Genomic DNA, 15,243 nt, shown 5'->3' on the forward strand with positions numbered 1-15,243 from the left:
CGAAACAATTGCTTCAGTTTTTTCTTAATTGTTATCAATTAATTTCGCCTTAAATTTCAATTTAGCAGTGTTTTGTTAAATGAACTGCTATTGATTTTGTTTTACACATTGTTAGTAGAAATTGAAAGATTATTTTTGAATGTAAGTATTTGCAAATACTATTTCTATTATCAATAAAAAGCATCTACAAAATTATTAAAATTTTTCAACAAATTTATGAAATTCATGAATTTTATTTCAACTCTCTTAGAAGACTCAATGTCAATGAGTTCTTATGAAAAAACGCCTATTAGGGCAAAGATAGACAAACATTTATTTAAAAAATAAAAAAAGCTCCAATATATTACAAAATTAGCTAATTAAATGAATTTCCATTGAATAAATCATTTTCAAAATATATATTTGCTCTAATATTTTATGATCTAATGCATGAAACTATTTATTTATTCATTTTATAAATGAAAATGTTAACTTTTTTGTTGGGAAACCACAAATCCTTATTCGAAACTAAACATTTTCGCTTAATGAGGGCTGCAAATACATAGCTTAAATTTAATTATTCAACTCGACTGATAAGTGAGCTGCTGAAGTAGATATTCATATTCGAAGGCTCTCATTAAAGTAAATTTTCTCCGTGAACTAATTTTCACCGTATACTCTGTGAATGACGGCATCATTTAATTTACAGCAGGAGGTAGTCTCTGGTCCAATTGCAGTTGCCATGACCTACTTGTGGGCGCAGAAAACGGCAGCAGTTTTAAATTTAACAAACATTTCAGCTCATTAACAAAGCAAATTGACCCACATTGTGCTTAAGTAGACGAGGTAACTGGCAAGTGCTCGATGCTTAAAGAGCCCGCAGCACACACACACACACATACACACACATATTGTCACAGTTACACAGTTTAACAGCATGCCACGCCCACCAAAGGACAAGCAGTCGCATTAAATATTTTGATGGGACCCACAAAATGGCAAATTAGTTTCAATTAAATAATGTTGTCGCAATTTAGACGCCGCAGCCCCAAACACACAAATACACACAAGCACACATACACACACACACGCACACACAATTACATTTGGTATATCCCCCCGTACACATACACGTACACCCACACTCTAACGCTCAGTTCATGCATAACGCAAATGTTGGAAATGCTGAGCGTGGTCCCTAGGCCCAGAAGGAACGCCGCCACGGCCATGGATGGCCAGTCAGCACGACAGCCAGTCAGGCAGTCAGGCAGTCAGCCAGGCGGCCAAACGTCGTCAGCATGAGCATTAACATCAGCGTCCTCAGTGTCCTCAGCGTCCCAGCATGTCCACGCAATAACGATTGTGGATTCAACATAATGCCCTCATAATTACTGCACACACGCCCAAAATGGGGCTGAAGAGGCTGGCCCTGACGCCGGCGGTAGAACTAGCGATGGTGATGGCGATGGCGATGGCCACGACCGACGTGTTGACAGCAGAATGGGTCCAGAGACCGGACGAAGGTCCAGACGTCGACGTCCAAATGTTCAGGGCAGGGCAGGGCATAGCAGACTGCTCGCTGCTGCAATTTGCATTAAATGTGCGCTTTGTGTTATTAATTTTGAGTGTTCTCATTAAAATACACGCAACATTTATGAAATTAATATTTTGTGCAAGTGGGGCCAAATATGTTGCAAGAAGGGAGAGAAGGGTATAGAAGATTGAAGATGGTGTGGTGTGGTCAGTGGGCTTAGCCGCAGCATCAAATGGCCAGCGTTCAAATTAGAGAAATGAGCCACAAAGACGCCACTGGGTCTGCGACTTTGCAGCTTGGCGGTGTTTGTGGCATTTGTTTAAGATTACATAAGTTAAAATAGAAAGAAATGGAAAACAATTAAATTAAGAGCTAGGGATAACAGAAAATGGGTGGACTTGTGAAATTTCGTTAAATAGCCCGATATATTCAAGAATGCTGCCGATTTCTAACAAAGTTAGAAGTTGATGAGAAAGAAGATATTAAATAAATGATTAATTATAATACACACAATTTGGTGAGCATTAAAAATTAAAATCTGTTTAATATTAAACCATAAGGAGACTAGTAGTCGACTACAAATTTCTTTTGGTACATGATTCATATTTATTTTTGACTGCAATAACATTAAAGTTATGAATGGCTTGTTTTGTCGCTGAAGTATGTTTATATTGAAAACTAACTATTTCTTTGATAAAAATTAAAATATATATGAAAGTCAAGCTGTTTTTGAAAAAAATATGCTCACACCTTTTATTCTGTCCATGTACATACTTGTTAAGGTATCAATGCCTTTTAGAAATACATATGTATTTTTTTTATCAAAAGTGCACGACACGACAATTATAACAGGCACCAAGTTCAAATAAATATGTGTATATTTTCCAGCGCAGGGCCAATTATGTTTCACTAGAAACCGAACGCAAATACCATTTAACTGAAATAGAAATCCGTTGCCTCATACAACAGCTTAGTAAGAGGTCTTTAGACCAGCGGTGGACACAACATTTTTGACGAGAGCATTACAACAACATCAATACAACAAAACCCCCGTTAGAGTCGAGAGTAAAGCCTGCTTAAAATCAACGAGCAACGACAAATGCCCTACGTGTATTTTGTTTTTGCATTAATCTGCTTGTGCGTCTGGCTGGCGGCCATTGCATGCATTTGGATTTGGTAAGCTCGCTCTCGATCGGCGCACTGCTTGTGCGTCTGGCGGGGGCTACTTACAAAAACATAACGGAGGGAGCACTGGGAGCCGAAAGCCACTCCACGAATCTATGTATGCCACTAGCTTACCTTGCAGTCGCATTGGGGATGGGGCTACGAAAGGTGGAATGTACAAAGAGAGCAATTAGAAAAGTTATTGAGCGCGATCAAGCAAACATATTGAGAGCTACGAATTATTAAGCACTTCTTGTTTTGCAGAGCAAGGTCCAATTTATGTGTACATACGTACATATTTATACCCTGTACCCAAAGGGTAAAAGGGTATATTAGTTTTGTGCGAATGTATGTAACACACAGAAGGAGGCGTGGCAGACCCCACAAAGTATATATATTCTTGATCAGGGTGACAAGCCGAGTCGATATAGCCATGCCCATCTATCTGACTGTTAGTCTGTCCAACTGTCTGTCCGTCTGTATGAACGCAAGGATCTCAGAAAGTAAAAGAGTTAGAATAACCAAACTTGGTATTTAGTTTCTCCTAAGCCCGAGAAAGGACAAGTTTATTCAGTTATTCCGATGGTTCATTATTGTTCAATATAAATACTTTTGGTGATACAATTCGTGATTTTTTGCTTACAACTTTGTAGTTTTAAATTTAATAAAATATACTATCTGAACACAAAGTACTGCGAAAGGAAGCTTAAAGAATGAATGTCAATTTTAAAATATTTAAGCTGGTTGCACTTTGAAGTCTTCTTACCCTATTGAAGTTGAATATAAAATCGACCGAAAACAACGAATAACGAATAAACGAATACATACGAATGCATAAAAAAGTTGCATCCGAATTATTCAATTCGATCTGCCATTTGAATAATTAAAATTCAATTCAGACATCGCGTATAGCCTGAATTTTTCGTTGCTCTACAATTATGTCAATTGTCATTAATAAATGCAGTTCATTTCGCCAGCGTACGGAGATGAGTTATAGAAAGACATGCAATTTAATTAAAATTTATTACATAATATTTGGTTGATTTGGTTTCGCGCTTCACTGCACTTATGACACATGAGCATAAATATTTGGTTAGACTGATAAACATGACAAAGATTACAGCATATAAGTAGTACATACTTGTATATGCAAATACGGGCTGCGCTTGCATTCACATTCATTATTTATTTTAATTTATTTACCCGCCCGATTCGCTATTATTTATTTCCTTTTTTTTACAGTGCAGCTCCCATTTGCATTTTGTTTTGTGGTTTAGTAATTTGCATAAATCAATTTGAAATTATCCACGCCCCTGGCCTTTTGTTGGTCGAGTATCGAGTTTCTAATTATGTTTACAACATTCTAGTGAGTTTAATTTATGTAAATTTGTTTGCTCGGCGCCCGTTTGGCAATGGCAGTTGTTTTATTTTTTCTCGCGCATGATTAATTTTTGGCGACTGTTAATTGTTTTCGCCATTGCTGCATTACTTGTATTTTTTTTCGGTTGAATTATTTGCCAATTCATAAAAACAGAATGCGACACACATTTTTAAATTGTGCATAGTGGAAATTTAATTAAGCTATTTAAAAACGCAGTACGCATTGTCCTCTAGGCATATTAGCCATTAATATTAATGCGTTGCGACAATTTACACAATTTAATTATAAATGAGATGACAGATCATAAATTTGCGGCAGAAGGTGCGTGGGAGGGTTCGCAATACGGATAAGGTGTCGAGCATTAAGTACGAACAGCAACAGCTCTCAAAGCTGTTTAATGAACATTGTTTAGCCTATTTTATGTCAATTAGGTGCGCTCTATTCTCACGTCTAATGCAATTTGTGCATTGATTGCACAGCCTGCAGTTTGCTTAATTGGAATCATCTTTAAATTGTCATATTAGGCATGCTCGATAGGTATCAGTAGAAGGAGTTGACTGAGCGCACACAATATGGCGGTGGAGACACACACACAAACACGGGCACGCACACGACACTTCCACAATGACGCCCCACATCTATGCACACAATGGCAAGCAATTATGCATAAAGACGAGACTTAAGTTTAAATGGATTGCAGCTGCAGGGAAGAAAGATATTTGGGTGCTCAGTTGATTTGCTAACCAACATTTCGTTGCATTTCAAAGCCACTCCCGTGGATGTGGGCAGACGGTGCTGTTAACTTGAATAGGAATTTGTTTAGAATTTGAAAGAGAGGAATTTATTCTGAATTTGAAGGGAACAATAATATTTCAGCTAATTATTTATTGGTTGAATATTAATAATGTCGACTAAAAATCTAGCTAACTTAATCAAACGGTAACATATTATTTCCAACAAATTTCGATAAAAATTAGTACTATACTAGCCACATATGGATAGGGCTCTGGATTTGCGTCACTCAATTATAAGTATCGCGAAAATTCTTCAAAGGTTTATGATATTGAAGTATATAAAGTATATAAGAATATAAATATAATTGTGTTTTTAATGTCCTTATTTTAAAACAACCTACCTAATCTGAAAATACATTTTTTACCATTTACATTCGTTGGTACCAATGGAAATTATAAAACTACTTACTATAATTAAACAAAGTTGCTTTAAAACTATGAAAAATACAATAAATTAAACAAAATTTCCATAGCACCGACATATTTTTCCTAAAAAGTAGATATGTATTTATGTTTTAGGATAAAGCAAAGAAAGTTGTTAATGAAATATGGTTTTTTTGATTTGTTCTAATACAGTTGAAAAGAGCTTGTTCGCTTGTAATCAAGCGGCCTACAAAAATTTCTTTTAGTCTTATCTTGATTGTGTGCCGCAAGTACAAATCTAATTTTTTTTTTTTTTTTTTTTTTTTTTTGATAAAACTTTAATTTTACTGTTATTATTTACAACAACTTTAATTAAACTTATAGAAATATACAAATACAGCTTAAACTAGGAGTTCAGTCTTATTTAAGTACAAATCTAAAGATGAAAAAACATTCCGCCATTCCTTACTTCAATTATTTGGATCAGTAAGCCAATTGTACTGAAATCCATATTTGTGGTATGCTAAGAGTTCACCCACTTTTTGGGTTAAACATAAAACCACATTTTCTAGTCTGAATCTGTCGAAGTGTGTGGCGGTGTGGAGAGACTGAAGCAGACAGGTGTTGATATGCGGTGCGTTATGGTTGTGCACTCAATTAGAGTTTGCTTGGATAATCAGAAAGGAGCAGCATTTGGCAAGACACACAAATTCATGCATTAATGAATATTAGGGCAACTTTTTGTTCATGGAAGCGAATCAGTTTCTAATTAATAAGCAAGCAGTAGCAATCAAGTGGAGTTTAAATTGAAATGTGTGAAATGTTGTCAAATGCTTACGTCAAGTGCGTTTACAAATACGAGTATATGTTATCCATTGCGCATTGTTTCATCTCAGATATATAGAGACATATATATGCATATTCAGACATGTATATTCCGACATGAGACATAAAGCATGTCTATTTAATCATCAGGGTGTGTGTGTGTGTGTGTGTGTGTGTGTGTACTCTACAAATGGCCATGGCAAATCTTCAACAGCTCCATTTATCACGATATTTATGATGGGCGTAAATCAAGAGCACAAATGGATCGGAATTAATATATGAGTGTACGGTCGCGGAGTCGCTGTTTCGCTGTTGTTGTTGCTGTGTTTGCTGTTGTTGGAGCCGTTGATGGCGCCTCATGTTGTTAAATGCACACGCTAGGGGGCGTATTCAGAACAACTCGACGCCTCCGCCCGTTTGGGCGCGTCTGTAATTATTACAAAATATAAAAAAATAATAAAACTGGAATTATGAAATGCTTGTAAAATGTATTCTGATTGTGTGTGGTTCGCCCTGTACACGCTCTGGAAAGTATGCTATAATAAATTGCATTGTTATGCAATGCTCACGCACCCACACCCACACCCACACCCACATCCACACACTCCCATGCACACGCCAAGTTTGTAATTCGATTTAAAATGAAATTTCTGCATATTTTATGTTAATTAAACTTGTTGCAATGTTTTTGCTGCTATTTTTGTTGTTGTTTCTTTGTATCTATTTCTCTGAAAGCGCTGTCTGTGTGTGTGTGTGCGTATAAGTGTGTTATTTTATCCTGCGGCAACTTGAAACCAATTACGTCGTAATCACACACACATACACACATATATAGTTATATTCAACACTTTATATACGCTGTGGCAGCACGTTCCGCTGCTTAATTCCCGACTTCAATGCTCTTTACTTCGTTAGTTAGTTTCCACGCACCAGTCAGCGGCTTACACCCCGCCCTTTGCCCCGCCAAGCGCTCAGCGTGAAATAACTTCCGTTGCAAATTTTATTTTTGTACTCACCCGTTGCAATCTTTCATTCAAAAAAAAAAAAAAAAAAAAAAAAAGGAAGCATATTTTTCACAATGCGCCAGCACGACAACGTGAGATACAACGCATAGACATGTGCATCTACGTATGCATAAGGGCGACTATAGACTCATGGTGCCAAGGGCTGTACAATAAATACGATAAATAAATAAATGTGATTTATATACAATATTTATATGATATCTTGTTTTCTGGACTTGTCCTATATTTTCCTAAGCTACACGCTGCAGATATTTACTTTAAAATGAAAATCGAAAGGAGCTTAAAAATTACAATATTTTTCAATTTCGATATTTTTCATTTTCAAAACATGACTAAAAATTGCTGGTTAGAAAAAAGCCATCATCCTTAAGCAGCCAATCAGCCTGCAATCAAGAAATAAAGGAACAATAAAGTGGAAAATTAAATAATATGAAAGATGTCTGACGTCAATAAATGTGCGGGACTGGCATAGTTCAACGAGGTTGCAGGAATCCCACAATGTGAGTTTGTTTCAAAGTAGACTCTGGCTCGAGTTATCGCAGAATCATGATTTAACATTACTAATGAAATACGTGCAGTATTAAAATATGAAAGTGTGGTTTCTTTTAATAAAACAGACAAACTGCAGGCCGATAATAATTCATTTAAAAATAAAAAAGATTTGTCAAGATATAAGTAGCTTAAAAATATGACGAACGTGCTTGGTTATTAAAGAACGCCTAACATAAATTCATTTGGTAAATTGTTTAAAATGCTGGAAAATACAATTGCAGCCACAGATATGTTTGTCGCCTGGTATATATAGTCAAAAATAGTTCTTATATATTTATCTAATGTACAGCTCATACGCTTCTTGTTGTGGAAGGGATAGGTTCTTGCACTAGTTTTAATAATAATTTCAGGCTGATGGTAGAATAATTTCAGAGTAGCATAGAAGCAGAAATATTAAAATTAAAACTCCAAAGACTATATCTGGGATTCTCGCGAAAGTTGGATTCATTACAATCCAATCATTATTTAGCACAAGCAGTTGTTATTCTGTTCCGTTTTAAAACAGGTCAAAACAGTTCTGTATTTTTAGCAAAGTGGTTGCAAAGTAAAGGCCGTGCTGTTTTTTGTTTTTGTTTTTTCTGCGCTTATTGTTGCTTAAATTAAATAAATGACAAAGAAAGCAATTTAACTCACATACTTATACTATATGTACATATCGTTCAGCCCTCGTACATTTGTACAAAGTTCTCAGCCAGAGTTGGCAACGCTTGCACTTTTCATGAATTTTCTGCTCTTTGTTGTTTTTTTTTTAACATTTTAGGCATTTGGTTAGCTGCAAATGTGTTTTAATGAGCTTCAGCTACTGATGTGGGCCCAGCATGGATTTTCAGTTTTTCAAGTGGGCTAAATAAGTTATGCAGTTGCACTTCATGCCGCTTGACATAATGATATGTGCGTTAAGGCTTTAAGCAAGCATTTGAATGCATAAAATTTTGGGTGTGCTCGTTGCGAGAGCGGTGTACGCAGAAAGCAATTAAATTAAAAACAATAACAACAATGGAGGAATGGCTGTTGAGCGACGCCTAAATGTGGGCAACACTTAATTTAGCGCAACATTTTTCACTGCACTGCACAAAATGGCGGCCGCAATGTGGAAATGGAATTGCTACTTTTTGTCTATGGCTTGACACAGCCTACCAGGCCCCTCCCCCTCTGCAGAGACCCAGCACACCGTTAAGAACCACAACGAGTGCTTCACAGCTAAATTGCCTCGAGCCGTGCCGAGTCGGGCTGTGAAATTTATTTACCAAAGTGTTGAAATGTTGCACAACTTAAATTAAAATGACTTTGTCAAGTTGTTTTATTTATTTCAGCCGATCTCGCCCTCCCCCTCATCACCCCCTTGCCACATTGGTAAGACTTGGTCTGCGTTTTGTTGTGTTCCCATTAAAAAATCCTGTAAATAATTTGAATTTAATACTTTTTTCGTTGGCATCCTTGTTGCTGTTGTTATTGTTGTCGTTGGCGTCGACTTTGCCTGAAGTTTGTAATTATTTTCCTACTTCGTTTGCCACAAGTGTGAAAATAAGAAAAACTTTTCGTGTGAAGCCATTTCCCATGTTTTCTTTGCTAGCCCAGGCACAACAAAATGAAAATAAATAAAAACAAGTAACAACAAAAAGTGTGGCAAAGTTTTTTATGGCTGCTGCTTGAGCTGTATAAGTGGGGGGAGGGGGCCATTAAAAAGTACAGAAAATAATATTTAAAAAATATTTGGCACTGTCACAGTTCCTTTCAGATATACACCTATAGTATAACAGTTGCAGTTAGTTTGTTCACGGGTGAAGATCTCCGCTAAGGTGTGTGTCGAGGCTAAACATCGAAAAGAAAAGTACCACCAAATGTGTATGTGTTTGAAGATCGTATCTATGTATGTACACAAGCGAGGGAAATTAAAAACAAAATCCACCACCACACTTCATTTATTTTGGAAGTCACTGACTCATCACTGCAATTGGAAATATTGTGTTGGTTTCAGAGAGAGAGGGAGAGAGAGAGAGAGAGAGAGAGAGAGAGAGAGCGAGAGTGCATGCGGTAGCAACAAAACATTTATATCGGCTGCTGGTGCACCTTAAACTGGTTTTCCGTGCCACGTTCCATCCACCCTCCGGCAAAATGTAAACAATTTTCTATTTTTAGGCACTATTTGTACAGACATCGAAGTGTGCGGACGCATACATCAGTTAACTATTTCTTAAAATATTTTTATATATTGTGTAACAAACAAATATTATAGTATATTATGGCTACACTAGATGATTATTATTATAAAGTACGGCAGCGCCATCCGAACATTCAAAGCGATGTGCTGCAAATATTTATGAATGCACAATGCACGTCGCCGGAGCGCGCTCTTACCTTATCTCAGATACGTGGTGAGTAACGTTGATTCGTATTTAATTCTTATTGGAACTGATAATAACTCTTCCTCATTCACAGCATCTTATAAGGAACTGACAGAAGAAGAATTTCCAATAAAAGGTCAAACACGCGTGCAGTTAAATTTTTTGCTGACAATTCCATTTATTTGCTGTTTTTCCACACCAATTGGAACATTGCGCTTATTCAAGTTGGAGTTGACGGAGTAGTTAATATATAATGACAAATATTAATATACTTGTAAACATTAATTGCAACAAATGAAATTCAATATAGTCAGAATAAATTCAAATGCAGAATAAGATTCGTGTGTATATATTTAAGTAAAATGTATTACAGCTGACAATTGACAATGTAAATTTCGCTTCTAATTTTAATTGAAATTAAATTTAGCTGCTGCTGCCCCGGCCGTTACTATTGGCAACAAAAACCAGCTCAGTAACATCCAAGATAACAACCAATTGGTGCACACACACACACACACACACATATACACGAAAGCAAGCCGCAATCAAACCGAAAAACAAATAAATGCGAGTGAGAGTGAGTGAGCGCAACTGTTTGGGGCCCGAATCAAATGAATCAAGTGAATGAATGCACCCGCAGCTTTACAGTTGCACACGCCAGAAAAACAAAACCAGAGCGTGTACGTTTCCCAACTAACAACAAACAAACAAGCAGACAGGCCAGACACAAACACACACACACACACACACACACCCTCACAAACCAAGCAACCAACCAACAACAAACAAGCAAACAAACAGTAAACTGAATCAAAAACTCGACTCTTTCGCTGGGTCAGGACTTGGACATGAACATTCTATGTAGAACCGCAGCGCATAGCAGATGGTTAGGGTGACAGTGAGAGAGAGAGAGAGAAAGAGTGAGAGAGGGGGGTGGGTGGGTCGGCGTGCTACCCTCACATTCACCCAAAGCAAAACCTAATGAAACTAAAAGCCGTAGAAGAAAACCCCAAAACAAATTCATTACGGAACTACACCTCAGGGGGTGATAATTCGATTCAACGAAACTTTGGTGATTATTTATTGCTTCATGTGGCGATTGGGCGACTGTGTGACTGTTGGACTGTTTGCATGTATGTATGTATGTATTTATACTCGTATTTGCAGGGTCCCTGCAATTATCCGAACTAGTTCGAAATTAGTCCACTGCACTGGAAGTACAAGTAGTCACAATTTTGGATTTTTAGCTACACTTTCTTACTGAGTTAGTTCATCCGAAGGGGCAAGGCTATGGTTAATAAATAAATATATTGTGACACATATGTATGTATAGGAAATGTGGCTGATGTTTGGTAAACATCTGACAACTGACATCTGCAACTGAGATGGTAATCCATTGGTAATCAAAAGCCGCTAAAAATAAAAGTAGTCTAAGCTGTAGAACCAGCTTCTAATTTGTCCATAAACTCTAATGTAGTCCCAAGGTACCACTTTTTGGGTAGTATTTTAAATTTTCTGATGTTTGTAACTTAAATTAAATTTATTAGCTTGTCCAAAAGTTCCCCTCATGAACTACAGAGTTAAACATTGACTCTCGACTGTCAGGAACTAAATTTACATTTCGATATCAAAGAAAATATTAATAGTTTGTGTTGCATCACGAATAACAAGTTAAAGTTTGTTGTCAGTAGAGAACTAGTTCCTAAAAACCTAATGCAGTAACTAGTGAGTGTAGGTTGGAATTGGCATTTTGGTGAAGCTGGTTGTTTGTCTGATTGTGTGACTTGTCCAAGTTCGCACGAGTTTGCCGTCGAGTTTTCCCGTAGCGTTTTGCTGTTGGTGTCATAAAATGTTCTGTGCCACAAACTGGCACTGGAACTCATTATTTTGTTCATTAACACTTTTTGCTTTTTGGTTGTTGTTTTGTTTTGGTTTCGCTGTTAGTTGCTGCTCCTCCCTCCGGTCCTTTTTCGAGCTTTGACGTGGGTGAGCTCTTTTCTGTTCTGAGCCCTCGGTTGGTTTGGTCTTGCCAGCCCAGGCCAGGCCGGGCCATCAATTAAATTATGAGGTTGGGAGGTTTTCGCTACTGCTGTTTTGTTTGCCACCACATTTGCATAGCAAATTTTATTTATGTGCCTTAAAATATATAAATGTATATATGTACTATATATCTCAAAACATAAAATTATTTCAAGTTTATTTTTACGTCATTTGTTTGTTTGTTTGCTTGTCGGTTTGTCGGTAGTTTGGCATTAAGATTTTTATGTTTCATTAACTTGCTGGGTCGGTGGCGGACTTTGTTATCAGTCGTGGCGTCGCCTGCTTTAATAAAATTTTGTTATGCTTTACTTTTATTAGCTGTGGATTTAATTCATTAGTAAAAACAGGCGAAACGACTACCGTTTCTCATTCATGTCCTACATCGGCGGCTCAAGGAGGCTGAGGCCATTTTTGGGACTGGCCGTTTCACTTTGTTATAGCACTTTGTTGAGTTATAAAATGTTATCGACGGCGCAGGTTTTTATGTCTCAGGGTCAGATAAATGCGTGTGTGTGGGTGTACTTGTATATGCAAACGTACATTTGTATGTGTTTATTGGGCATTAGGCGAAGTCAGTGGCTATGCCATGCCCGTTTGGGTTGCTGGTGTTTAATTTTTGTGGCCTGTTATTTTGAATGGGCTCTCTGCTTCACAATACAACAGAAGAGAAGTTTATGATGCGCATACGCAACGTTTGCCACATTAGGGAAGATTTGTTGAGGGATTATACAAAGTTAAGAACTGGTCATTAAGGACATTGTAGCCAAGAGATGTGGCGGGAGTGAGAGTGAGACATAAATGAAAATAGCTGCATGCCTTCTTTTCAAATTTGTGGATACATAAAGCTTAAAGTACCAATAACAGCCAAAGAAATAAAAGCTTGAAAACACTATATTCATATTTTGAATGTCATGTCGATTTATTCATTTATGTTAATAAGCTTGATGTCAGATCTAAAATGTAAAGGGCTACTTGCACCCCTATCTAGGTTTGTTTGTTTATAATGTCCCCTTTTTGGTTGTGTTCGTATAAACAACTAAAAAATGTGGTTTCCATTAGTAACCGCTTTCCAGTGTTGTCACCATTAAGGGATGGACAACATTTTCTATACTTATTGACTTTTTGTCTATGATAGATTTTAAGCTTTGTTTAAGAAATGCTTGCGTAATGGCTAACTTTTTGATAGGACTTTTCTCCTTTTGAATTGTTAGGCTAACATTTTGCTTTACATAATGCCCATGTCTGCTGACGCGACTGTTGTCCTTAAAAGAAGTGACAAACAAAATCCCTCCCTTTCAATTTGGGTGCCGAAAATCCCAAGGAACGCCAGAACAATTAAATAGGGTAGTAAATTTCATTCTTGAGGGATTTGAGGCTAAGGAGTACCCTCTGGTGGCGTACTTGACCCTTAACTTTTCTTGATACTAAGGAACTACCTCGCAAACACGACCTTCACGGTGGTGCTTGATAGAGAGGAATCTAGTGTCAGGGGTAAAAAACTATCACTGAGAAACAAAGTCACTGTTTATCAGTCCTGCATCGCTCCCTCTTGGCAGTATGGCTTGCAAGTTTATGGAATCGCTGTTAAATCACACCTGCAGAAAGTCCGGATCCTGTAAACGAAAACCCCTAGCCTACTAACAGGTGCTCCTTGGTGTATGAAAACGGCACATATAGAATAGGATCTAGGGGTGCAGAAAGTTGGTGACTTGCTAAATAAGCCGGCTACTCAATACAAGGAGCGCTTGAGAATCCACGAAAATGTATTAGCAAGACGCCTGCTGAAACGGCGAAGAAAAGGAAGAAGATTAGTAAGAAGGAGGCTGAAGAGGTCACACCCCGCTGATCGTGCCAATAGATTTATATAAAGTATAAATAATTAAATAATACTAAACTCCTAGTTTAAGCTGTATTTGTATTTTTCTATAAGTTTAGTTTAAGTTGTTGTGTAAATAATAACAGCATAATTAAAGTTTTACATTTATAAAAAAAATATATATATATATTTAGTTAACTTTGTTAAACCTTTTTTTCTGCTTATGTTTGTGCAAATTTTTGAAGAAGGTGTTATGGGAGGTACTTTTTTAATTATCTAGCTTCACTCAAAACAAATTGCATAGTAAAAATGAATATTTTCATATTCAATTCAATGCTAGAATATTTCGTATCTAAATCAAGCAACGTAAATTTAACTAAAAACATACTGATTTTAATATGAATAATATGCAAAACGAAACGTAAATCTTAAACCATCAAAGGTGTAATTCTTAATTTAATGGTGATCCAACTTCAAATAGATAGTTAAATTTACTAGATTCCATACATATGTATATGACATATGTATATAGTCGTTCAATTTGGGTCAAGTAAGTGTATTCAATGAGCTATAAAAATAATATAATACCAATATTAATATGTAGCGGAAAACGTCAATATTTATAATAACAAAAGAGATTCACAAATTACTTTCTAATAAAGTTGTTCTCTAAAATGAATGTAAATCATTTATATTTACTAAATATAATTATTAAATACAATTAATACTATTATACTCTTGTAGTATAATGGTATAGAAACGTAGTTTAAAAAGTGGGAAATATAAGTATTTAGCGATTATAAAAAAGTTATCTTTGACATGAGTTAAACCCAAGTCCACATCATCACTAGTTATTAAAGATCTTCACACTTTAAATTTAATATTTAACTCGAAATTAAAGTGTGCACATTTTATATTTACTAAAACATACCGTGGTGAAAATCGATAGTGAAAATATTTAAATGTACGTGTGTATTTTTATGAGTGTACATATTTATTTAGGATATAAGCTTATTACTATTTGGCGCATTTGTTCAACCACTTAGCGTCTTACCCACATTTGTTGTTTAAGTGTACGCTGGAATTAGTTGGCCAGTAGTTGTTACAACCATATTCACATCCAGCAGCTGAATTTTGCTTCTGTTGGGTAAACTAAGGTGCATTAAAGCTCATACGCTTCAAATCCCCAAACTAAATCAAAGTTAAACATTTTATTAGCAAACTCAACTTGCCTACTTGGCAAACGGAGGCAATTTTCAATTAAATAGCTCCTAGTCGTCGCAGTCGCAGTCGCAGCATTCAAGTCCTTGCGGCATTAGACCAGGCACAACAAAAGCGCCGGCACTCGAGCCAAAGAAGAAGAAGAAAGGCAATGAATTCATTTGAAAATTGTAGCTGGAAAACAAAAGAAAATGCCATTGTGCA

At 36.5% G+C, this 15,243-nt stretch overlaps 1 protein-coding gene across 1 annotated transcript; it reads left to right on the forward strand.

Moving 5' to 3' along the window:
* Positions 1–9,848: 9,848 nt before the first annotated feature.
* On the forward strand, positions 9,849–10,298 carry LOC115630794. Its single transcript, XM_030527452.1, has 2 exons — positions 9,849–9,992; positions 10,057–10,298. Exons 1-2 carry the CDS (start codon positions 9,860–9,862, stop codon positions 10,203–10,205), a joined length of 282 nt encoding a protein of 93 aa, XP_030383312.1. The 5' UTR covers positions 9,849–9,859; the 3' UTR covers positions 10,206–10,298.
* The last annotated feature ends 4,945 nt before the right edge of the window (positions 10,299–15,243 follow it).

The sequence above is a fragment of the Scaptodrosophila lebanonensis genome, unplaced genomic scaffold (genome assembly GCF_003285725.1).
Source record: "Scaptodrosophila lebanonensis strain 11010-0011.00,11010-0021.00 unplaced genomic scaffold, SlebRS2 tig00001410-arrow-pilon, whole genome shotgun sequence".
NCBI lineage: Eukaryota > Metazoa > Arthropoda > Insecta > Diptera > Drosophilidae > Scaptodrosophila > Scaptodrosophila lebanonensis.